The sequence below is a fragment of the Zerene cesonia genome, chromosome 17 (assembly GCF_012273895.1).
Source record: "Zerene cesonia ecotype Mississippi chromosome 17, Zerene_cesonia_1.1, whole genome shotgun sequence".
Taxonomy (NCBI): domain Eukaryota; kingdom Metazoa; phylum Arthropoda; class Insecta; order Lepidoptera; family Pieridae; genus Zerene; species Zerene cesonia.
Genome location: NC_052118.1, coordinates 9,269,586 through 9,294,916, shown reverse-complemented (window position 1 = coordinate 9,294,916; position 25,331 = coordinate 9,269,586). Strand labels below are relative to the sequence as shown.

General features: G+C 33.0%; 2 protein-coding genes across 2 annotated transcripts in view; one reads left to right on the top strand and one right to left on the bottom strand.

Moving 5' to 3' along the window:
* Positions 1-833: 833 nt before the first annotated feature.
* Positions 834-11,568, top strand: LOC119833499 (MORN repeat-containing protein 4 homolog). Its single transcript, XM_038357522.1, has 4 exons — positions 834-971; positions 4,941-5,136; positions 7,186-7,295; positions 11,124-11,568. Exons 1-4 carry the CDS (start codon positions 962-964, stop codon positions 11,276-11,278), a joined length of 471 nt encoding a protein of 156 aa, XP_038213450.1. The 5' UTR covers positions 834-961; the 3' UTR covers positions 11,279-11,568.
* Positions 11,569-12,803: 1,235 nt separating this feature from the next.
* LOC119833605 (elongation of very long chain fatty acids protein 4-like) overlaps positions 12,804-25,331 on the bottom strand; it is a 17,604-nt gene continuing 5,076 nt past the window's right edge. The window contains exons 2-7 of the mRNA XM_038357695.1: positions 23,212-23,308; positions 20,677-20,945; positions 18,321-18,492; positions 16,801-16,928; positions 14,358-14,507; positions 12,804-13,005 (exon numbers count right to left, since the gene is read on the bottom strand). Of these exons, the coding sequence (XP_038213623.1) occupies positions 12,922-13,005; positions 14,358-14,507; positions 16,801-16,928; positions 18,321-18,492; positions 20,677-20,945; positions 23,212-23,290 (882 nt within the window). The 5' untranslated portion in view covers positions 23,291-23,308 and the 3' untranslated portion in view covers positions 12,804-12,921. The remainder of the gene's footprint in view (positions 13,006-14,357; positions 14,508-16,800; positions 16,929-18,320; positions 18,493-20,676; positions 20,946-23,211; positions 23,309-25,331) is intronic.

Below are 25,331 nucleotides of genomic sequence, written 5' to 3'. Positions count from 1 at the left end.
ATTCTCTCCCGGGCATTTCAAGGGGAGTTATGACTGTTGACTATGAGTTCAAGATTAATCTAGGACTATTAGTTCAAGGCAGGGTCTGGTCTAGAATTTGTGAAGTAGTTTCATCTTGGTTGATAAAAGCCCCATTTCCTAGCAAATCATGCGTACATACACTTTGACCATGACATTCTATTTATGGGGTATATTTTATATTATGATGCGAAGTCGAATGAATGATGAATTAGGTAGACTAGCTTACCGCCCGCAGCTTCGTCTGTGTAATTAAAGGATTATGTATATATGTATTATAGATAGTCCAGTGATTTCCCACATAATTTCGGGATTAGTCTCCTGGGATTTTCGGAATAAAAACTATCCTTTGCCCTTTATTGGGTCTCAAACTATATCTAACTATGTGAATATAATCAGAAGCCAATTGAAAAACAGTTTAGTGGATAATCGCCTCCTTTTATTCAAGTCGGCTGAACGGCGGTGTTCGGAACGTCGGCATTAATAATAAAATGAATAAATCGCGTTAAATACGCTATAAAGTCTTTGTTTCCACGTTTTCTGCAACTGACATATAATTATTTTATTTGTTTCCTTTTTATTTTATTTTTTTATTTGAAACCCAACAATAGAACACTTACAATTTCGGAGCTCTTTCAATTAAACCTAAATGTACTTTCAATTAAACCTATCAATTAAAAATTATTAATCTAACAAATCCTTGTGTACCCACACAATATTTAAAGCAAAACATTTAGAACTATGGGTCACCTTCGTTGAAATCGCATGAAAACAGAAGTGAAATCGAAGAAGCCCTTTAAACATGTTTGACAATGCTATATTCACTAAATAGTGAACACATTGTCACGTGTAAGCTGATCACGCGAAGTATAAATTAGATTAAGCATTGACCAAGGAATCCCTTCAGTTTGCTTGTAGCCTGTGTTGAGTGAACATTCCAACGATGATTGATGGTAAGGCTTCTGATACTTCCTTTCTTATTGCTTGCTTCGTAAGAACTAGTTTCCCGCGTAGTCAAAGGAAAATATAGACAGTTGCAGAGTATTCCCATATAGCTCCCGTTGCCGTGAAATTCATGGGATAGGAACTATTCCGTCCGCATTCTCAAATTAGTATCAAATCTTTTATAAGTCATTAGATTAATAAATAATGCTAATGACCTTCCAGTACGATGAATTACATAAGTTGCAGCAACCATTGCAAGCATAAATACCGGTTTCACTGTCTGAATATGTCTCTTGACGAATATTTTCATATATTTATCAAAACAAAAAATATTGGAAATCAGTTCTGCCTTAAATATAACTTGGCATTTCGTTTCAATAACATAGACGTGGTATATAATTATATTGTATTGTTTCTCATGATGGCATAACAAAAATATGTTGTTTTTACACAACTGTTAAAATACCAAACATTATAATTACTAACGTAAAAAAGCAAGCAAAGTTATTATTTCAGATGAAACTTCGAATTCTTTCTATGCTGAAATCATAAATAAGCATTTATAACAAATAACCTTTAACATTAAAAAGTTTTACCAGTAAGATTATCATTACAATTATAAATAATTTTCATACTCTATCTAATTTGATAGGAGAGACTTCAAATAAAGTCTACCACGATTACAACAATAAATACTAAAACATAAGTCCACGATTTTTATTAAGACCGTTAAAGATAACGTAATTATAGTGTTTACTTTATATGTTTTATGCCAAAGAGGGTAACTTAGTTTCCAGCTTCCATCCATCTACCTGGAGGTACGCCTGATGGCAAGCGATCACCATCGCCTATGAACATTCGCAGAGATAGTGCCTCTGCGAATGCACTGCCCGCTTTTAATGGGTACGGAGTAAGGATTGACTGGCAAGAAGGAGTGAATAAGGAAGGGTGGGAAAGAGAAAACGGACGAATATATATGTATAGTACCTACCTCAATTCATTTAAATCATACGGCGTATTTCCGAATGCTCAAGTACTCGTATTCAAGATGTTTAATTATAAAGCAAAATCTCTTCATAGTTCTTGAAAGTGACAGAGATATTAAATTAATTACCAACGCCTTAGTTGAGTATCATAATATTGGCACTTTCATTTAGATCTGCTGTAGATGTACATTAAAAACAGAGAAACAAAAAATCGGTCAAGTGCGAGTCGGACTCTCGACTTTAAACGTTCGGCTTATGACCGAGCCAACCGTTGCTAAACGTCGAATTTTCGTAATTTGTTATATCGGCAATATAAATACATGATGTATAAAAATTTTAACCATATATCACGACTCATAAGATTCATGCTATGCGTCAGACGGACGGACAAACAGACAGACAGACAAACGGACAGCGATATCTTAGTTATAGCATCCCGTTTTACCATTCAGGAACGTAACCGTAAGAATTACACTTTAAATTGAAATGTGATTTAATTTCATAAATGTAAAAATCCTCTGTAAAAGTCCTTTGAGGTAAATATTTCACTACTCATGAATTTTACTAGCTTGCCGTAAGAGCACTTACCCAAATTATTTGCAATGTATCTTATACATTATAAATAACATTTTAAAGTAATTTTATTCGCTGCTATAATGAAATCTACGTCAAAATTACTGAAGGGCTGACTTCACTGGCAAAAATTTATGCCTTTGAATATGAATATATTATATTAACTATGAGATTCCGCGAAATTGTAATATCATATATTTATTGTCTGTTTTTTTTTTTATTTACATAGGACATAGTGATTTACTTAAGTTATAACATTTTAAATACTTTAAAGGGACATTTACGATGTCTTTATTTTAATATCAAAATGTTTGTGTTTTCTATCCAAACGAATCACTTAAAAGAAGATTTCCAACGCCAAACTTCAGATTGAATCGCATCACATGTATAATAATATTGTGTTTTGTTGGTTCAACGAATTAATGTGAAGTTGTGTACACGTAAAACATTACAATCAAACAAGAATCAAGTTAAATATACCTCTAATTTGTCAAATCTTCAGCGAAGGGTATCCGAGTAACTAATTATAAAGGGGTTAATTTGATAAGCTAATATTTAGCATTATATCTGTCATGCGTAGTGATTTGTTTAAGCAGAAGGCATTTTGATAAATTGTTTTTCAAATTAGTTTATTTTTTTCTAAATGATACTATCACAGTATTTTGTTATTTAAACAGCATGCAATAGTACCACAGATAACATAAACCGACGGGTTCCAGTGCGCTTGATGACATAAAAAATGATTACGACTTTGAATTATTAGCATTAGCGCGGCAGCCCCTAAATAGTGTCCCGAGCTGCTAACAACATGATGTATGTAGCTCGGGCTCCTCCCGTGACTCGCCTTTTGCCCCGCATTATTGAACTGTCTAAACGGTATAAGGATTATTAGACTATGTTAACAATATATAATATTATAAAAATACCTACAAGAGTGAGTTTATTGACGTCTCATTCCATTGGAAATTTAATAAGCTAATGTAACAATTGTGTCGATTCCTTGTTGCCATGTTAAATATTATGAAATAATTATCATAATTACCGAAATTCTGTCTTAAAAATATTTGTTTCGGAACGCCGTTCAAAAAATAAAATCTGAAGTCTTGAGTCGGTGTTACAAAAGCTCATAAATGTTTAATTTGTTTTTATTTATTTATTGGACTTACAAAAGTCAGTAACAACTACGATAGAATTGAGTTTTGAGCTAAGTAACAACAGTTCATGTCACAGACAAACACAATCATGTATGTTAACGGTTGATTTGACTCAAATAAACTATTAAATTTATTTTTAACTTAATTTATTAGCGGTATATCTTACGTTTATTCTCTCCATAAGAAAGGTTCTCATCTTAAGGAGTAAAAAGTTAAAAAAAAAAACCTTGTGCTAAAAAAATGTAAGGGTTACCCAATTGGTTCAGCCGTTCTTGAGGTTTACAATCTCTAAACGAAATACAAATAATTTTGTGTTATTATGTGTATGTCTGTGAACCCCTTAAAACTTTTTTCGTTCTGTCTGACTTGAACATTTTCCCCAATAAAAGAGTTTGCCCAATTCCTATTAAGAGCCACTGAACTTTCTGAAGTCAACCAGTATCCATGCATATTTCAACAGTGTTTTACATGCTGAAAACCCTTACCAAAGTAAATTCTAAGAAAAGATAAATTTCATGGATGTTCTTGAATATAATATAGCCTTATTAAAATAATGTACAGCATGGAGAAAGGCCAAACTTATCGCTGAGTAAGGTTGTTGTAACGTGAACTATAATATCTTATTAGTACTTTCATGTTTCTCTGCTTATTTTAATTTATAAACACGGTACTATGTAGTTTTTTATCTTGATATTTCATTTATAAGTGTCCTAGAAGTATGGGATACAAGTATTCTTCAATTATCTCATCTACTAATTGATATTTTAATGTTACAACATGCATACAAAATAAATGTAAGGCTACCCAAGCTCACAACATTGCTTAAACAGTTTTTCAGCAGAACAAGCTCCTAGTATTATTATTATTAAAAAAAAACATAGGGCCGGACATGCATTAGCTACAATTGAGTTATACAATTGTACATATCAAGAATTGTCCACGGCTTCGCTCGTGCTTGAATCGCATTATAATTCGTCAAGCTGTTGAAGAGGAGTTCAGTGATAAATGGAGGCCCATTTCCTTTTCCTCACCCGTCCTAGTCCATTCCTTCTTTCCAGTCGTTAATCCTTTCCTTTTCTCTTACCCCATAAAAGCAGGCAGCGCATTCACAGAGGGACTTACACCTTTGCGAATGTTTATGGGTGGTGGTGATCGCTTTACATCAGGCGAACCACCAGCTCAGCTGCCCGCTATGACATAAAAAAAAAAAAAAATACAAGCACGTTCAACTACAAATAAAAACTTCTATATATGTCACTTCCAGCATCAGAACCCGGTGCGGCGAAGACCGGCGCTTACAAATATGAAGATGGCACCAAGTATGTAGGCGATTGGAACTCAAAGGGTCAGAAACACGGCATGGGCCACCTCATCCTGCCGGATGGGACGCGGTATGATGGCTCCTTGATGAGCGGCCTCTGCTCTGGGCTTGGAGTAATGACGTTTCCAGATGGTGCCAAGTAAGTTCCTCTCTGTGTTTAAAATAAGGTTAGGTACGTAGCTAGAGAAATATTATGTTCAGTATAGAATACTGTCTACATGAGATTTGTCCATACTTAACTTTGTATTTAGGTAATGGATAATATGAAAAAGTTTTAATCCGAGCTTGAGTTTTTTCGTCTGTAGCTAATAATCATTGGCTGAAAACTTCTGTTAGTCAGTCTTGAAATAAATTTCAATGCATTTCTTTGAACTTTGAATTTATCCAGAATCCAGTCGTACGGTTTGCTCTTAAAGAGACTTATTAAAAAAAATTCATGAGTACTAAAAATCGATCACGTGGCGGAATTCGAACCCGCGTCATACGCCTGACCACCCGTGACCCCGTCTCAACAATTTCTTCAACTTTTTCGGGTTTATGCGACTAAGGAATACCCTAAAGCATTTGAATACCGCATGTAAAATATACACGCGGAAAATATTAGCAATTGGCATATTAAAATGGCGGTTTATAATATTTGTAATGTGTTTAATAAGGTACGGTATCAGGAAAGCTCATTAAAGGGTAATAAATTATATTCGGGTCGCCAAGCACGCTTCTGATTTGATTAAACGGCGTAGTGATTCACGGCTCATTGGCGATTTTTACGTTAAAATCTCACCTTGATAGTATTTGCATTTATTTGATGTGTTAAATACTAAGTGTGCTTAATATTATGTGAATGAAAAAATTATTGTTAAACGTTAAAAATTATGAGTATGTTATTTGAATTAAAGTATTAAATTAATACACGAAAAATGCAATAAAATCAAATAATTCTCTTTTTAATCCCCGGCTCCATTTTGTGTTGTCAGCCATCTTGAATAGAAATTGGCATAGTATTATAGTAGAGCGCGACGAGTTTCATTACATTTTTTACCACATAATAATCTCTATAAACATGTCACAATGTTAGCTATCATATTCCGAAACCGCTGTACCGATTTTTATATAATTTTGTGTACATGTCGGATAGGCTAGAAAATCTCCAAACGTCTGATTTTCATATCCCTATTCATTAGAGTACGGCAGAACAGCGAACGAATGTTATGGTAAATATTAATTTCAGAATCAATCTATCTTAGCAAAATTGTGTCTTGAATTTTGTGCTAATAAAATTTCTAAGGCGCTATATGTTCATGGTCTTGAAAATTCTTGAAGATATTATTTTCTTCTTTAAGCAACAGATACTATTTATTTTGTTTCACTTAAAACATTTTATATTGATTATTATTATTACATACATCACTACATAGTATAAAACAAAGTCGCTTTCTCTGCCCCTATGTCCCTATGTATGCTAAAATCTTTAAAACTGAGCAACGGATTTTTATGGGTTTTTTTTAATGGATACAGTGATTCAAGAAGAAGGTTTACATGTATAACATCTATTAAACTACTTCAAATTTAACGCGTCCGAAGTTGCGGGCAAAGCTTGTTACTAAATAGATTGTAGTTAAGTAGTAATTAAGGAAGCCAATTAGACGTTTACTTGGATCAGATATTGTGATAACACTAGATTCTAGACCGGATTAGCAAAAATTTGTATGAATCTTGAGATTTCTTTTCGATTACCTACATGAAATTTAACAAACCCAGAGCTTCAAGTATGATACGTACGAAATAATTCAGTGATTTTTGTGTACGAAGATTAATAATGAAATATAGTTGACATATGTAGGTACTGAGTTTACGAAGGGACCAGTATTTATATGTAATTATATTGGTACAGTATGTAAGCAATCTTATGAAATTTATGTCCCATTTTTTAGCTCCAAATTTATATAATCATAATATTATGAATAAAAACAAATTCAAGGCAATGTTATCATTAAATCTTAATAGTATCCTTCAGAACTACACGGACGGAGGCCCTCGCAATACATATCAAATTCTACTGCAAATAACCGTTGACAGTGTATCATTAGAGCTTTATAAAAGAGAATTTATATTTCTCGTATCATATGAGCATAAACAGAGAGCACTTTATACCAAGGTTTATATAAATATCTGTAGTGTACTTTTACAGGTACGAAGGAGAATTCATGCAAGGCTGGTTCCACGGCCACGGAGTGTTCTGGCGAGCTGATGGTATGAAATTCGAAGGAGAATTTCGTGGAGGCCGTGTTTGGGGACTTGGTAACATTCAAAGACCTTTTTTCTGGCCTTTTTAGTAACTATTGGTGGATTCGGCCGGATTGATTCGGGGGTACTAATATAACGTAACAGTTATTAATAGTGAAGCTTTATATCGAGAAATACCTCATCGATTTTCATATATAGATTAGGTGATAACTGTACATTAAAGTTACACAGGGTCAGATCGGAATACCCCATTTACGTTAAAAAATTAATACTAATAAAAACGGCCTGACTTTGTTTAAAACCAAGGCTTCGAAGCTTTTGCTAAGTGAATGTGTGGCGAATTAATTTCCTCTAGCTACCCTTCATAAATGGACTATCTAACATTGTAATTATTTTTCAAATCTGACTAGTAGTTTTTGAAGTTAGCGCATCCTAACATTTATTTTTATTTATTTATTATTAGTACAGAAAATAAAACACTTTTTACAAAATATTTTGCGCTGTGAAACCTTATAAGATTTGACATACATAACAAACTCTTCTCAAAGCTTTATGTTACTAAAGTTTATGTCATTTTAACATCTATTCTGACGTAGGTCATGGCTTTTAAAAGCTACAAAATAACAATACCTCAAAATACATGTACCGGATAATATTACCAGGATACCTAGCCCTGGAATTTCACCAGGGTTGTAAATTTTTATCTCGCGTGAAAATACGATATTATCAAAAGGTTATGAACAATGATTTCCATATTAAAAGTATGTTTCGTAAAGAATTCTCATTGTGACGCTAAAAGAGTTGTACAAGTTTTAATGAATCTTAGCGCGAAAATAGATTTAAGATAGTGGTGTAACTAACATAACTATTTTTAAAACAAAAGTAAACTCAGGTAAAAGAAATAACTTATAAACTAAATCAAATAATCTCTGTACAGAACTGCAAGAATCATTTGGTACTTGGATAACGTAACTTTACGTTAACGATTTACAAGATGGCAGACGGCATTTATTCCGAATTTTGCCGCGCGTCAAATTATTTAATTAATGAATGAATGTACGATCAAGATTTTTTTTGTCTATACATATGAAGTGCGAAAGGTCACTTTATTAAATCATCACAAAAACTTAAATAAGTTATAAAAAAATTAAAACTATAATCAATCTAGAATAGTAGAAGAAGAATATTGAGGTTCTAAATGGATATAAGGCTTCGCAGGTCACCGAAGGTTTAATAAGATTAGGTACTTGTAATAATGACATTGATATAATCCGTATAACCTTTACAGAATCAACTTTAAGTAAAAAGTATTGAAAGAGAGAAAGAAAATACGTACAATATTATACATAACTTCACATAACAAAAAAGAGTTAGAAACGAACACTTTAATAAAATAATTATAACAAAAACTAAAACGCCTTATTTTAGTTTATTATAATTATTATAATTATAACTAAAACGCCGAAATTTTAACGTGACGAAACGTGAGGCACCCTAAAGTATTTAACAGGCTTTCAAATAAAAAAAGCGTCCAGTCACAAGTTATGTAGAAAACTTCTGTAAAACCAAGAACTGCGTCCTTTTTAGGAAATGAAAAAAATGTGTATATATGCAATAGAAAGAAACGAAGAATATCCATTTATTATACTAAGTAGTAGTAGTAAAAATAATAGTCGTTTTGACAAGAAAGAGAGATTAACCTAGTATGAAAAGGTGATCCACTCAGTGTGAAAGTCTAAGCCCAATGAAGAAACTTAGACTCTCCACTGATTTTTAGTGGACACAAAGGAGGAAAAAGAGAAAAGTAAAATATGCATAAAAAATAAATAATATAAATGACAGTACAGTGAAATCGGCGTTTACTATAAAGCTAAGTATCTACTCAAAACAAAAATAACTGATCTGCACTTCCTATGCACAATAATTACGTTAAGATTGAGTTAAGTACTTAAATAATTGGTCCGAGAACTTTCTAACAACAATATTATGCAATAATTGTCTACATATAAAAAGGTTCTGTTTTTACTGTATTCAAGTTAAGTCTCCGTAAGGTAAGGTTAAGGTAAGCGTGGAAAAATGGGAAATTGAGCAAAAATTAGAAATTTTTAAATTATTAAATTATTAAATTTTATCCCGATTAATCTTGATATCCGGGCGAAGCCAGGACGAGCGTCTTGTAAAGTATATATTAATTATTACAAGGGCTCCACCAGGCTTACACCTTGGTACATATTATGAAAGCCCGTTAGCTTTCTATGCCCTTCTAGGCCATCTCTTCTTTCTTCTCGTCAATCCTTATCTTATATATTACCCCTTAAAGGCAGGCAACGCAGACGCAAACGCGAATATAAATGCGCGGTGGTGATCGCTTACCACCAGGTAATCGAGTTTCTTCTACTCTTTCGGTTTCATGTGCCTAAGGGGACCCCACGGCTTATTGTGGCGGGATCACGAGTGGCCGAAAGGCTAGGCGTTGCTACGGTTAGGCAAGAAACGCGGGTTCGAATCCCACCCCGTGATCGATTTTTTTCTATTTTTTCAAAAAAATTCCCATTTATAAAAGCATTTCAATGCTATAAAACTAAAAATTAAATGGCACGTTTTCAACATTAAATTTTAATTAATCTGTTGACGTGCTTTCTTTCATGAGTTCAATACTAAGTACATAATAATAGAATTAGTCTGGTCTTGAGCTATAGATTGCGTAATTGTGTGCGAAAAATCAAACCATTTTAATTATTATTATTAGCGTTTACGTACGGTGATGTGATGGTGATCATATAATGATACCATATAATAATATATGAATAATCGTCGCTTATTGCCGATTTCGGCTAAAACGAACGGCCGACTATGACTATATTATTATCAACGACACGTCCCTTCTACAATGCCTTTATATGTTCAAACACTCGCAGGGTATTGTGTATATATATTATTATTTAGGCTATTACGGCATCCCTTTGTAGATCGCTGCTCTATATGAAAATTGGACCTCGGCATCTATTTTGTATATGATATAATAAGCATGAAAATCTAGGCGAGCGGAATTAGCCCCGTGGTTATCTTATTCCTCACCTTTCCCAGTTATTCCTTTATTACCTTCGTCAATTATTTTGTTATCCTTTACCACTTGAAAACGGTCAAGGAATTTGTTGCTTTGCTACATAATTAATTTTTTTCTATTCATTCTATTTATAAATAATTTCAGGACTTTTCTAACACATATAAAACTAAAGCACCTGGATGACCGAGCTTTGCTCGGTTTAACTTCATGAAGTTAGATTGTGTATAAGCTTTTTTTTTCCAAGATCGTTTAGGCATTTTTAAGTGAACACGTGCATCAAGAAGACACAAAACAATATAAACAATTAGTCTAACCTCAAAGCAAACACTCATTGACTTCGTTACTTAACAACGCCATTTGCTGGAACTTTAATTATTCACCAAAAAATAGTATTATTATTCACCAATAGATGTCAGGAAAAAAAAATAGTATTAGTATTATTATTCGCCAATAGATGTCAGGAAGAGTAGCTAAGTTTAAGTCGATAAAACACGAATATGACATTTTCTAAAAAAGATTCCTAGCTAGATCGATTTATCGCCCCCGGAACCCCCTATATACTAAATTTCATGAAAATCGTTGGAGCCGATTCCGAGATTCCAATTATATATATATATATATATATATATATATATATATTATAATATTTGGGATCAATCAAAGTTTCTTTCCGCTTCTCTTTAGAAATTGCTTTCCGAAGTCGGTATTAAATATTTAATAAAACGTTTTGACGATTCTAAGCGCTCCTACATAAAGTCTTGAATAAATAAGCGTTTCAGAGAGTGTCAAAAATGATGTCCAAAATTTGTTTGCAGGTCTCGTCACATTTTGCGACGGCAGCAATGGTTTCCCAAGAAACGAAGGCTTCTTCCAGGACTGCAAGATGATAAGGAGAAAGCGGTGCCCCGAAGTTGTGCAGCGGGCGCAAAAAGTCGCATATATGGCCCGAGCCCAGTGCCAGCAAGTTTAAATATACCTTACGCTTTTGGAATAGACCTTATTTTTAAACAACACTGTATTATTTTAATATGTTGGGTAAGGATTTCTTAAGAGAGGAAAATAATGTCCAATTGGAAACCTATTTCCTAACTTGTTTACTAAAGTAGTGTAAGTTTTTAACGGAAAATTAATGGTTATTAATTAACAATTTTATACAAATACTAGCTGCACCCGGCAAACGCTGTTCTGCCTTACTCTTATCATTTAGGGGTGTGAAAAATAGATGTTAGCCGATTCTCAGACCTACCCAATATGCTTACGAAATTTCAGAGCAATCGGTCAAGCCGTTTCGGAGGAGTATAGAGACTAACATTGTGACACGAGAATTTTATATATAAGATTTTTGTATGAAATTTGACTTCAATGTCGTACCAACAGAACTCATATATTCGCCTATTAATTAAAAGTCTTAGTTCATGAAACATTCATTCAAATTAACACTTAATTGCGTGGCAGTAATGTTCAAAGTCTATTGCTATGCTCATTAGAAAAGACGCTGAGTTTTGCTTCAGACATTTTTGAGCGTGATTGGGAATTATTATTTTTTATTAATGATTATTTAGTATACGTCAATGTTCCGTTTATGTCTTATTATATTTTTTTTCTTAAATGTTGCCAATATAAAAAACAAATAATAAAAACATGTTTCATAAATATTTGTTACATCCTTTGTTCACTTTTTAACCGACATCCCAAAAACGGAGGTTCCCAATTCAACTGCATTCTTTGGCTTTGTTACCCAATAGGTTCCGTTTTTCAACCGATTAATGTGATTCTGTTAGTCTTTGATAGGAAATTATTTTAGGTACAGTTTTAGAAATTGGAATGTCACCCAGGAAAGTCGGTGGCTTAGTAGTGGTTGTTAGAAACTGACTCAAAAAGAGCAAACAATTTTATACACACCTGTAAAGAAATACATCGACAACATGGAGTTTGTCTTAAACGTAGATTAAATAGAACATGTTATAAAGTAACAGGTTTGTATTCTTCAAAACTAATTAATGCAAAACAATTTCCCTACACATAACTTTCAAATGATAAGATGCAGAAATTGATTTCGAAGCAAAGCGAAATGCTCTTTCCACTAATAGAATAACAAATCGTGTTTCATCAAGGCGTTCGGTTTACGAGGATTGTTTCCTGTAGGTACTTTACGATTATTCTCGTTTATTGCATATAGTATACGATTAAAAGCATTTGTACTAAATTTGCACAGATTTATGTAGGTTTCACCCGCGTAAGTCCGTACCCCGTAGGAATATCGGGACAAAAAGTTGCCTCTATGTTATTCCAGTTGTCCAGCTGTCTACCTACCAAATTTCACTGCAATCGGTTCAGTAGCCTTTGCGTGAAAGAGCAACAAACACACACACATCCTTACAAACTTTCGCATTTATAATATTAGCAGGATATCTACAAATGTTGATATCAGGTGGTGGTGTCTACCATCACCCATCAGCTCGGTGGTCGGTTGTTCGTTATGATATAAAAAAAGATTAAACTCAACAATTATTTATTTAACATACATTACAATGGTATGATTGTACTGAGAGAGCTCTTACGACTACATTAACGACTAATTGAATAAATTACATAGATAAATATAATTTAGCGTTAGTTATTCTTTAATTTCCTCGCCTGAATAGTTTCTTCGTCGTCGAGGCACTGTCCGTATCTAACTTCCATGCATTTGCTCCCCTAGAATAAAGAAAAAACAGTTAATAACGCCATCTGTTGAAAATTTTTTGGTACTTCAAAAACTTTGTAGGGAATGCGACTCCATGGTATAGATAACATAATATCTTTTAAATATTAAATTTTTAGCAAAAATGTTATGAACGAAATGTGTTGTGTTTAAATATATAATTAAGCTTATATGGATAAATTTGCGGCAATGCGTCTATTCTTTACACCTATAGTGTATATCGAATAGTTCTAAAAAACCTCGTATTTCCTAGTCATAAGAATGTATGGAGTCATTCTCTCAAACTTTGAATATAATTTAATAAAGCGAGTGATGTTTTACATCTTAATTATACGTACATATTGATTTATAGAAGTCGCGTACTATAAAATGACTTGGTATATTTAGAAATTAAAGACTTTTTAACAGATTTAATTTCTAGATGTACAATACTCGCGTAAAATCAAACACAAGGAAATACTAACTTGGTATAATTCGATCTTGTAATTTATACGATACTATATAAATCACCACAATATATGAAATTCCGTAAATCGTTTAATCCTAGCCACTTACAAAGTTGTCTTTCAAATATATAAATCATTAACGTAAAGTGGCATTAAACCGACTCATTCAGTCATAACGTACACTATCCGCTAACGTACATTTTTGATCAGTTCAATTGTTAGCAAAACGATTTGAAAGTACCAAAGCTCGCCTATCTAACAACACGTACCATTTAACAATCATGCGCTTACATAAAACTTATGTAAGAGTGAAAGTGAACTGTTGCATCACAGTTTTCACACTGTTCATCTGCGGAGAGATTTCTTCGGCATTCGTTTTCAATACATTTTTTTTTTCGGTTATTTACTCGACACACTTTTCGCTAAAGGTTAAGTGGGTGAGGTTTTGTTTTTGGCCACCGCTTTTACTTGGTTGTGAAATGATTTGATGTTCTTTATTTGACGGTTTTCTTTTAACACCTCGATAAATAATTGAACAAAACAATGTCCTCTTGAAGTTTTGCCAGTCGATTACTGAGTTGTAAATTTAATAATTTCATACTTATGGTAAAATTACCCCGAATATGTTGACATTTTGATTGCCGCATCGTTTTTTACATTCATATTATGAGATGTTTCATAGTTAATTTATTTTACGGAATCATTATTTTTGGTGTTGAAAAATTACAATTGAACTTTGAATAGTTTTCATATTTAAAAAATTTCATATGTAAAAATAATCATTCTTTATGTATCTAATGTTTTAATAGCATATCTCCCAGTGATACATTCATTATACCCCTATACCATTAAAATAAATACCGTTTTTTCGTTTAATTAAAGTTGATTTTTCAATGTACCTTAGCCATATACGCCTTCATGTAGAAGTTTCCGAAGAGTACGATGAAGGAGATCATGTAGATGATGAGAACGTAGTGCATCCAGAGGGGGAACTCGCAGCCGGTCCTGATGCCGTTGATACCCAGGATCAGGGCACAGGTGAACTGGATCTAAGGGAAATTGACATTGAAAATTAGTTCTTAAGGTTCGTACAGAAATGCATCGACATACGTCGGATTAGATTTTATTGCAATGCAACATAAAAAAGGTTAGGTTAGGTTTAAAAGACATTTCCTAGTCTATTATTCATCGGCCAACTGAACACTCATGTTACAGTCTGAGAAGTAAATTCCTATAAACACCTGCTTCATTGATAGATTTTCTTTACCGATAGCTAGGCCTTCAAGTAGTCAGCCTTCTATGTTTTGCTAAGCCGAGAAATTTATTTTCATTCAGGTTCAGGCCTTAGCACGCTGGCCAAATACGAGTTGGCAGATGACACATATCGTACGTCTTTTGATTTTTCGACATACCGGTTTCCTCACGAAGGTAAACCACCGTTCACCGTTTCGAGCAGTGGTGATGTGTATCATGTGCAGAAGAATTGAAAAATCAATTAATGTAATGCACGCTCGGTCTGGAACCGCCGACTTACCGTTTAAAGTCCAAGATCCTAACCACTGCACCACCACTGCTCATAAACCATATATACTGATAGACAAACGAGGAAGTTATAAGGCAAATAATATTTTTATTTCATATTATATATGCATTAGTTCCATTAACCGTAAAAGTGTGGTGTTTATGCACTATGGAATTATTTAATATCCAAAGAGCTTTTATGACTCAAAGGCGATTTTCTAGAGCAGACATTATTATAAAATATTTATGGTAATACATATTGTGTATTCCTAAAGATGCGTTGAGATAATCTTGTTATAATCACGTACAAATAGACACATTACTATACTAGCAACCTGCCGTGGTTCCGTACGGGTTTACATATAATACTACACATATTCTTCTATACTAATTTTGTAACATATACACCTTCCTCTTGAATCTATTAAAAACCAAAATTAAACTGAAATATTTCTAACAAAAAATCCGCATTAAAATTTTTTACGTAGTCTTAAATGTCTAAGCATACGTAGGGAGAGGCTGGGCGAAGCTACTTTATTTATACTATGTAGCTAGTTATTTAATTATAATAAAATAATATAGAGAAACAGTTTCTATACTTATCGTACATTCGTAGTAAAACAAATATAGATTCATAAAACTAAAATACACGCTTTAATAATAAAACAAACTCTTATCTCACTTGTTCTTATACAGATTAAATACATTATTTAACAATTTAATTCCCGCCAATTCTTATCAGGATGTAAGATAAACTCATAAAACGATTGCAGTACAAAGTTTGATTTAAATCTGTCCGTTTAAAGTGGGTCTAAATCGAGTGTAAAGAAGTCAGTTACACACAAAAATACACGTGAAGCTAATCAAAGCGTGTTAATATGAATTCACTGAGAGTCAGATAAAACCTAGCAAACTATATAGTATTCAATAAAAATAGCATGTCTTTATAATCAGAATTGCTTACACAATGAAGCGGCAAGCTCCTACTTCGTTTTGCTCTTTGTAATGCTTTGCTAATTGGAATCGTTTCAGCTGAGCTACATTCAGCAAACTCAATTACCCCTGTCCGTTACTACCAATTTAATCTGTTACAGTTCATTTTTACACATTCTTGAGACGATAAAAGATATTTAATTGTTTTCACTAATCCTACTTCCTACTAATATTATAAATGCGAAAGTTTGTAAGGATGTGTGTGTGTTTGTTGCTCTTTCACGCATAAACTACTGGACCGATTGCAATGAAATTTGGTACGTAGACAGCTTTGCAACTGGAATAATATATAGGCAACTTTTTATCTCGATATTCCTACGGGATGCAGACTTACGCAGGTGAAACCGCGCAGGGCGCAGCTAGTAATATTATGAAGAGAAAACTTTTGTTTTTTTCTTGTATATTTGTAACGTTTTCAAGCAAAAACCACTGGACCAATTTCAAAAATTCTTTCAGTTCTTAAAGTTGCAGCTTCATTGAGTGAAATAGACTATATATGTACCACAAGTGAAGTCGAGGCATTAGAACAGTATAATTAAAAAAGTCCATGAGAACTTTAAGGCTTACTAACATCTAAAAAAACATGTCCTTCAAAATTCAAATATGGCCAGTGTAAGGTGTCGCTGAACCATTTAACGGCTGGATCGATTTTAATGAAATTTTTTGTTGTCTTCAGGTGGATTCTAAAGACACCAATTTTCAGACGAAAATACACCAACCGTCAAAACATCTTCGGTTACAAACAAACAAAACAAAAAAAAACATACATTGGAATTGAGAACCACCCCCCTTTTTTAAGTCGATCGAAAACAATGTCAAAACACTCACCAATTGCAAGATTGTCAAGTATTTCTTCCACCATAGATACTGGCTGACTGTCGGCCCAAAGACTGACAATCCGTAGTAGGTATACATCAGTACGTGGATACCGCTGTTGACCATAGCCGGCAGGAACGCTGAAATTCAATTAATGTATAAATACCTAGGATAATATTAACAAAAAAAAAATACTAAGACGCCTTCAGATTTCCAGAAATAGTAGTATTAACACATGGGATGCAACAGCTTTCAAATGAAAGGTTAATCAAAATTTTTTATTCGATTTTATTTTTTACAAGTCGACAAAGCTCGAAGTAATTAATGTTATTGCTACAGTTTGATATTATTAATTTTTTTATCCTACAGCTCGATTTAAAATTAAACTTACTTCCTACTAATCCTATCCTACTAATGTTATAAATGCGAAAGTTTTTAAGGATGTGTGTGTTTGTTGCTGAATAGCATATAGGCAACTTTCTATCTCGATATTCTTACGGGATACGGACTTACGCGGGTGAAACCGCGGGGCGCAGCTAGTAAATCATAAAGTGGAATCAATATCACGTATAAATGTAATAAAAGCACACGAGAATGCATTATGTACATCACAGAAGCAAAACAGAATAAGTGTAGCACATTATTAAACGAAAGCTAAGAGCACAGTATTTAGACTTGTTAATATAAGAAACTATAAGAGATGAAAGTGTATATATTAAATGATTCACAAATATAGCGTGGTGAATCAGATCTAGAATTCAGATCGTTGTGCAAACAGTATGGTATGAGGTTTTCAGGCAGTATTTCACGTTTGCTGCAATGATCGATTTCCTTTAGACCAAGCAAAGAAATCATCTTTTGAACATGACGATTCATGCGTTTAGTAAAGGAGGCATTGAATAATAAAAACACTTCTTATTTAAACAGTTAATGACATTAATTGTAATGTCTAACCGTTGCTTAACATCGATTTTTATTTTTTGTTAATATAGCGGCCAAACAAATGGCATCATTTCTGAAAATTTTATTCGCTCAATAAGACACTGACAGATGGACAGTAAAGTCGTAGGAGCCCACCTTTTTAGCATACGGAACTCAGAAAATAAGCTGCTACCCATATAGAATATCAATGAATGAAATAGATACGTCGATAACGGCGATTAAAAAATTTAGGAACGAAAACCAGGAAGAGATTTAATTCTCGATTGCATAAAAGGTTTTAAGTTGTAAAATTTTCCGGCACTTTTCCTACTACTTTGAAGTCGTGAAGAAGTAAAAGGAGAACGTCTTTATACTTAAAAACCTTTTTAACTATATTTTATAGTTCTAGTAGATTAAGGGATGTATGATAAATTAACTGTCCGCTTTTATATGCAGCATATGCACCCTGCATAAGGAACTTTCTGTACGAAACACAGTAGCATGCTCCCATTTCGGTTTTCTATAGGGGTATTGCCCCGGTGCGAGATATCCCAATTCGTATCGACACGTGCCCGACTCCCACATTAATATTGTTCAAATAGTCTACTCACTTGATCCACTGGGTACCCATTTGATTCCGATCCACCAAAATGAGAACATAGTAGAGTGATGGTATACATGCAAGAAGGTCAACTGCTCGTCCTTCTTCCGTAGAATGAAGAAGAATGTGTCACAGAATTCTAGAAGCTTCGAGAAGTAATACCACCAGACGGCGTCTGCTATCTGTAAAGAATTTGAAGTTTAGTATTTTCAAGTAAGTTCTTGAAAAAATTCACGAACGTAAAAAAAATGGTGAAGTGCTAGTTGTGCTCGCGCCGCCAAGAGTTCCATACAAATAAACTATAGAGCAACTGTGAAACAATTGGTCACCCATCCTATTTGTGACCATGCCAAGCGCTGCTTAACCTTGATTTTTTTATAGCGGCAACAGAAATATCTTACTGTCACGGTCCATGCACCAGCAGCCTGGTGCCAAACGTATATCCAGACAGAAAGCTCTATCAAACTAGCAAGGATATTAACAAAAATTGAGGGAATTTATATATTTAATAGTATATTATAACAACTATTCAGCTTTAATAGTTGGTAAAATATACCATAACGATTTTGATGGTAACCGCAAGGCAAATCATGTTATCAAGACAGCCTAAATAGCCTGGCATATTAGAAAGTGAATATCTATGATATAGAAAGATATCAGTAGAAATATTTCAGTGCAAATTACGTAAACATAATATTATAACGGCAAGTTCAAATGATTACGAATCTTGACGTATCAAACAGAAAAGTTTAATTAAACCAATCATTAACAATGCCCTAACAATAGCCTCACACAAAACTAAATTAAGTTTATAATTAAAAGTTTCACAACGTCTAGTAAATACAATTAGATACATTTTGGTATACCTTCTTTGTTACTATGTTCACATTTCAATGACTTTAGTGTGGTTAAGTTATTGTCACTAGCTAAAGCAACTTTAAAAGTTAATTTCATTATATATATTTTGTATTTTCGTATGTAACAGCGGTGGCTCAGTGGTGAGCGCCCCGGACTTGGACTGAAACCAGGCGAGCGTGCAGGGAATAAATTGATTTTTCAATTTATCTGCGCATGTGGATAACATCACCACTGCTCGAAACGGTAAAGGAAGACATCGTGATGAAACCGGCATGTCCAAGTATTAAAAGTCGTCGAGACATGTGAAATCTACCAACCCGCACTTGGCCGGCGTGGTGGATTATGGCCTGAACCGTCATGGGAGGCCTGTGTCCCAGCAATGGGACATGGACTGATGACGATGATTGTATTTTTACACCCACTAAATTTATACAAATTAATGAAGTTGACTAGGTTGTAAAACTATAAGTCCATTTATCCTCATATTTGTACTATCTATTTGTATTTTGTAAATTATAGGAAATGGCATACAACACAACCAGTTGTTAGTCAGCTCTTGCCAATAACGGTAGTATAGGAAATTATATCCAGCGCCGCCAATAGTAACATGATTAGAATTTGCAGTCTCACGCATGATAATAACGTTTCTGAACGATATTTATGGACCCACTAGAGTTGTCGACTGAATAAATTAGAGGATTTAAGTGAGATCTCAGTACAAAAATGTTTATTAAAATTCTATTACTGTTTCACGAAGCATTTTACTCACATATGAACATTACTATAAATTTGTTCATTTCCCAAAAATAAAAATGATAAAAATTAAATCTTTAGTCACTAACACAAATTTTGTATCAAAAAGAAACATTAAATAATTGTTAAAGTTTGGTTTCATTATAAAAATTTTAGTGTTTTTAATACGTCGTGTCAAATTTGATTTCAATCATAATAAAAAAGATAAACTAACATTTTTTTCTATTTTGCCTCTTATACGTTACAATCTTTTAAGTCACATTAAAGAATTTTGATACTGGCTTCGGTCAAGATGTTGTAATTAACAATGTATTATAAAGTCCCCCGCATTTAGAGACTTCTGACCCAGGTTGATGCTGCTGCAACGCTTCTGTATAATTCATTCATTCATTCGCTTCATTCATTCGCCTCATTCGCGCTGTGCCTAAACGCCGCGTTTCTTTTATTAAAAGTGAAACACTTTAAAATAGTGTTTCAACATTGGTGTAAGAGCAAAGTATGCTTTAATGTAAACAAAATAATACAGAAAACGAATGTACCCATAAATGTTGGAGTATAAGAGCAAATTTTCGGTTATACATAACAATTAATTAGTGTAACGTACGTTTTTCTTAATGTATATGGTAACTACGCCGGGTTTTATACCTACAATATAATCCGACCGATTGAAAATCCACTAAAAAATCTTCATTAACACATAATAAGAACATAAACCGACCAATTCAAAATCCACACAAAAATCATTACACACTTACTTGCAATTCATCCGGGTCATATCTCTGCCTACACGGCTCGCAAATATAGCTATACCGTAACCGAAACGACGCTGTTAGCAGCCTCACTGCGATGTATGCGTTCAATGCGGCCATAGCTAAGTTGTACGGTACTAACAGCCAGGTTAGTTTGAACGGCCGCCTGTTCTTCATTAGCTTAGGCCCGATCCACACTATGAAGAGATAAAGGAGGGTGTACACGAATGTCGGCAACGGCGAGTCGACTAGAGGCCAGCCTTCTGTTCGTTTGTCTGTAACAATGAGATTATGGGAGTGAGGGTATGTTGCATTAATTGATATTAGGATTTTTTTGTACAAAGCTGAGGTGTTTGTTTATTTTAGAGCTAAACTCAGGAACTTTGAAAAATTCTCTCATATACGAAGTAAATATGTAGGTATGTAAGAGTGAATTTTCATAAATTATTTACGCAATTGAACAACACAAGTTGTGTTGTTCCCAACGGAAATCGTACTGTATCAAACTTAATAAAATTTGAATACAATATTAGCAATTATATTTAAACATTCATAAAGTGACAAATGAGTCTTTATTGCCGAAGTTTATCAAAGAACATGCTGTTTCATTAACTACAAAGTTAAACTTTCGTTTCTTAAACTGGATTTTTTTAGGTTAAGTGGGAAGCCACACATTACCATTCGATCACTACTAATAATATTATTAAATTCAAATTTCTATCATTAATTATACAATTATATTTTCAAATACAATACGTATTATTAATGCATCCATTAAAAGAAGACAGAAGATATTATGTGAATATATTTATGTTTTTCTTTAGTATTTGAAAACTATTCATAGAAATATTTAAAAATTTACAAATAAGGTATTTTAATACCCTCCATATTGAACTTGAAAATAAGTTTGAACCAATTCACGATGTTTCTTCGCTTCATTTATGTGAAGGTAACTTCAAGTTAAGGTAGTTCAAGTTAAATTTACCGTGCACGTGTCCACGTGTGTTTTGGTACATAATCTTGAAAGTTGAATATTATTGGATAACTTATAATGTCCCATGCGTATTTTATCCAAAAGCGAATTGCTCAGTTTGCAGTTCCTAGAACTGTGACGTATTTTATGATACGATATATACATTCTACAGTGAAATCTTTTTGATAAAACTTATATAATAAATAAATTGACTTGACAATCGAACTAAACATAAACATTTATGTACTTAATACCTACCTCCTGCTTTTTACTATTTTTTTACACGGTGGGTTGCCTGGAAGAGATCACTCTTTAGTGATAAGGTTCTGTGCTGGTCTAGTTGTAAGTTTTTATATTTAAGGTTTATTTGTATACCAGCACAATAAAGTGTTAAATAAATAATTAAATAAACAATTTAATTTAATAAAATATGTATAGCTTGTGTACACGTTGGCTCTTTATGCGATGGATAAGTTAATTTATTGATTTTAAAACATTTTTTAGTATATGGTGATATGGTCTCTATAAGACGTTGTTAAGTACGACAGAAGGTTCCTTAAGTAGGAACTAAATCAGTGAACAACTGATTTGTAAAAATATTCTTCCTTCAGAACTAGACCTGCGTTGAGAGTTGTTTATTTATTATTGAGAGGTTTGTTTTGTTCATAAATATTGTTTTTTTTTTGTCGGAAATTAATTATTATAGAAGGAGTCTATAGTAAAACTCCTATACTCATATCCGTATCTTTATCAAACAGAACTTACTGATCTGATAAATATCATAAATTGTAGTGGGTTGCTTAGCAACTGAATAAAATGAGTATTGCTTTGTATCACGAAAAATATACAACATATCAATCTTTTTCTATTTGAATCGAATTTCCATTAAAGATCATAATGTATTATTTATCAACGTTTTCAACACCTACCCATAATATAGCTACTTCATAACGCAATCTGCTCTCAGTATAAAATTCAGAGATCGCGAAAACTCTTCGTGACTAAAACTTTTTCAAATATCTGCTCTGCCCGTATGATACATTACGGAATAACTGTGAAAAAAATCCGCTAAATTCCTTGTCACTTCGCAGTTGTATTCCCTACGTTTTAGGCATTTTATTTCATTGAGTATGAAACATTCGAGGCATTGTTACATATTTGAACTTTTGTGGAACTTCTCTTTGATTTGAAAAACACTTATAAAATATTTGGCCCGGTAACTGCGTGATGCCTCGTGAATTTGTTCTCAATAAGTATGTCGTACTATTGTTATTATTTACTCATATTTAAATACGTTTTTTATGGACAATTGAATAATAATTTTGTTGATCGAGTTGGAGGCATAGTCATATTCATCCTGACTAAGACGGCTGTTTATTTATAGAGAAAAAATTGTTTTTAAGCAATTAAAATATTTCTTGCTGAATGCGATGTTTTTAAAATCCCTTAAAATTTTCCATGCTACTTTCAGGATTGAACCGGAACGAGCAAGAGGTGAAACATTCGATGTAAAATTTAACAAAGAATATTTTAGTTAATAGCTTAGCATTTAAAAAAGTTAAACTTACCAGACAGTGATAGGGTCCACAAATAATAATCGTATGTGTCTCGTAAAACACTTTGCGTTGAATTTACTATCGTCGCCATTATTAACTTTTACGATACCTGAAAAATACAAGAATCATTGATTAAATTTATTACATGAAATAGTAGTAAATGCATATAATGAGGATCTGAAAATAAGATACTGACTATATACTACAACATTTCAATGACACTGTCAGAGGGGCGTGGGTGTGAAAAAAGGTTTGCTGGTGCACAACTCTCCTTTGTTTCAGGGAAATTAGGAATGATGCCGCTATTGATCATATACTTATTAATAAACTATTTTTTCTTCAGATAATATAATGCGTGCGCGATGAAGTTGTGATTGATAAATTATTGATTTTTATATGTAGTTATTTGAATGCGATATGTAAAATATTTACAAAAAGGAAGAGGTCATGACCATATCAAACAACACAGTCGATGGTCTGTCATTAAATGACAAATACAAGATGACGACGTAGTTTCGAATATCGTTCGCTAATATATACTATATAGCACTACAAAACTATTTTTTAATATATTCACTACTAGCCGCCCTTCCGCCCGCGGTTATGCCCGCATAGTGGAAGGCATAAATAGACAAACTCGGAGCTTTCTCGACATAGCAGTCGTTCCTGTTCCTTACCCATGATTATAACATATAGGATAAAAACTATCCTATGTCCCCCTATGTACCCTTACTCAGATCTCAAATTATCTCTGTATCAAATTTCAACAAAATCCGTTCAGCCGTTTTCGATTTATAAATAGTGTAACTACTAGGACTTTCTTTTATATAGATTCCAATCCAATTTTATGTTCACAAATGGCACCTACATCATGAAGGTGCCATTTAATAAAAGCGGAAAAAGCTAATGATATAACTAGAGCTTCTATTAATTTCCGGTTTTACAACTTCTGAATATTTTTTGCTTAGATTATTTGTCAGTTATATGTTCAAATATGTGTGAAAATATACGTCTAAAAGTGTTAAATAAATTATTAAAAACATTACGAAGAATGACCCAAAATATTATCTGTATGTTGGTTTTAATAAAAAGCACTGCGTAATAAAATCTTATTCTACTAATTTTTTTATTAGTAGATATATTTATATGTGATTATCACGTAGTTAGTACAATGCTTCTGAAAATTATAATACACTTTTCGAACCACATAAAACACTAAAATGCACTTCCAAATTATAATATTCACCAAGACCTATGTAAGTGACTCATAAACTTTTTATTGCAACCTTTGAATTATACTTTTACTTTCTTTTAAATGTAAAACGAATACCATGCATCTTGTAATCTTTATGAGTGTACCTCAGGGTATAGCGTAGGAGCAAAATAACTAATTGTTTAAGATTTTTGTCAGTTTTTACACGCTTTTTATTAGCTTCACCTGTATGTATTTATGTTTGTTTGTATGTTTGTTTGTAACCGACTTCTTTGGGCGCGATTTTGACCCACTTTAAATGGCCAGATTTCGTTCAAACTTTGTAGATTTATTGAGGACCGATGACAATACACTAATTTGATAAAATTATTCCATTTTTCAATTTGCAAAATATGATTTTTGTTAAAGCGTGTTTTTTATTTTTTTTTAACTATTATTTATTTGACGTTTAAGTTTAATCGTTTTTATCATTAGATGTATTGTTGACGATCTACTAATATTATAAACGCGAAAGTATGTAAATATGGAGTGGATTTGTTACTCTTTCACGTAAAAACTACTAAATGGATTTTAATAAAGCATGTTATCCAAATAACGATTTATTATTCATGTTATGAAATCCACTAACGGCTTTAAATTAACCAAAAATACGCTATACTTTAAATTACGGTCATATTTAAATTTTGTGCAACTGTTTTTAATCTAGAAACCAATTTCATTAAATAATTACAAGTAGCAACAAGAAAATGATTTACATCACGGCAAGAGTCTTTGTAACGTGTTTATATTATATTTTATTTTTCCTTATCAACAATGATAGTAAAAAGTACACTAGCTCTTGGCCTATACGGCATCTCTTACCGGATATGCAGAGGTTACGGTACTCTGTCGGTCATTGGGTTATAACTTCAACTTGCAT

Excerpts from the sequence above, each read along its gene's own strand:
- LOC119833499 (XM_038357522.1), top strand. Across the intron at positions 5,137-7,185 it reads ACGTTTCCAGATGGTGCCAA|GTACGAAGGAGAATTCATGC; the intron begins GTAAGTTCCTCT and ends GTACTTTTACAG. Across the intron at positions 7,296-11,123 it reads AGGCCGTGTTTGGGGACTTG|GTCTCGTCACATTTTGCGAC; the intron begins GTAACATTCAAA and ends ATTTGTTTGCAG.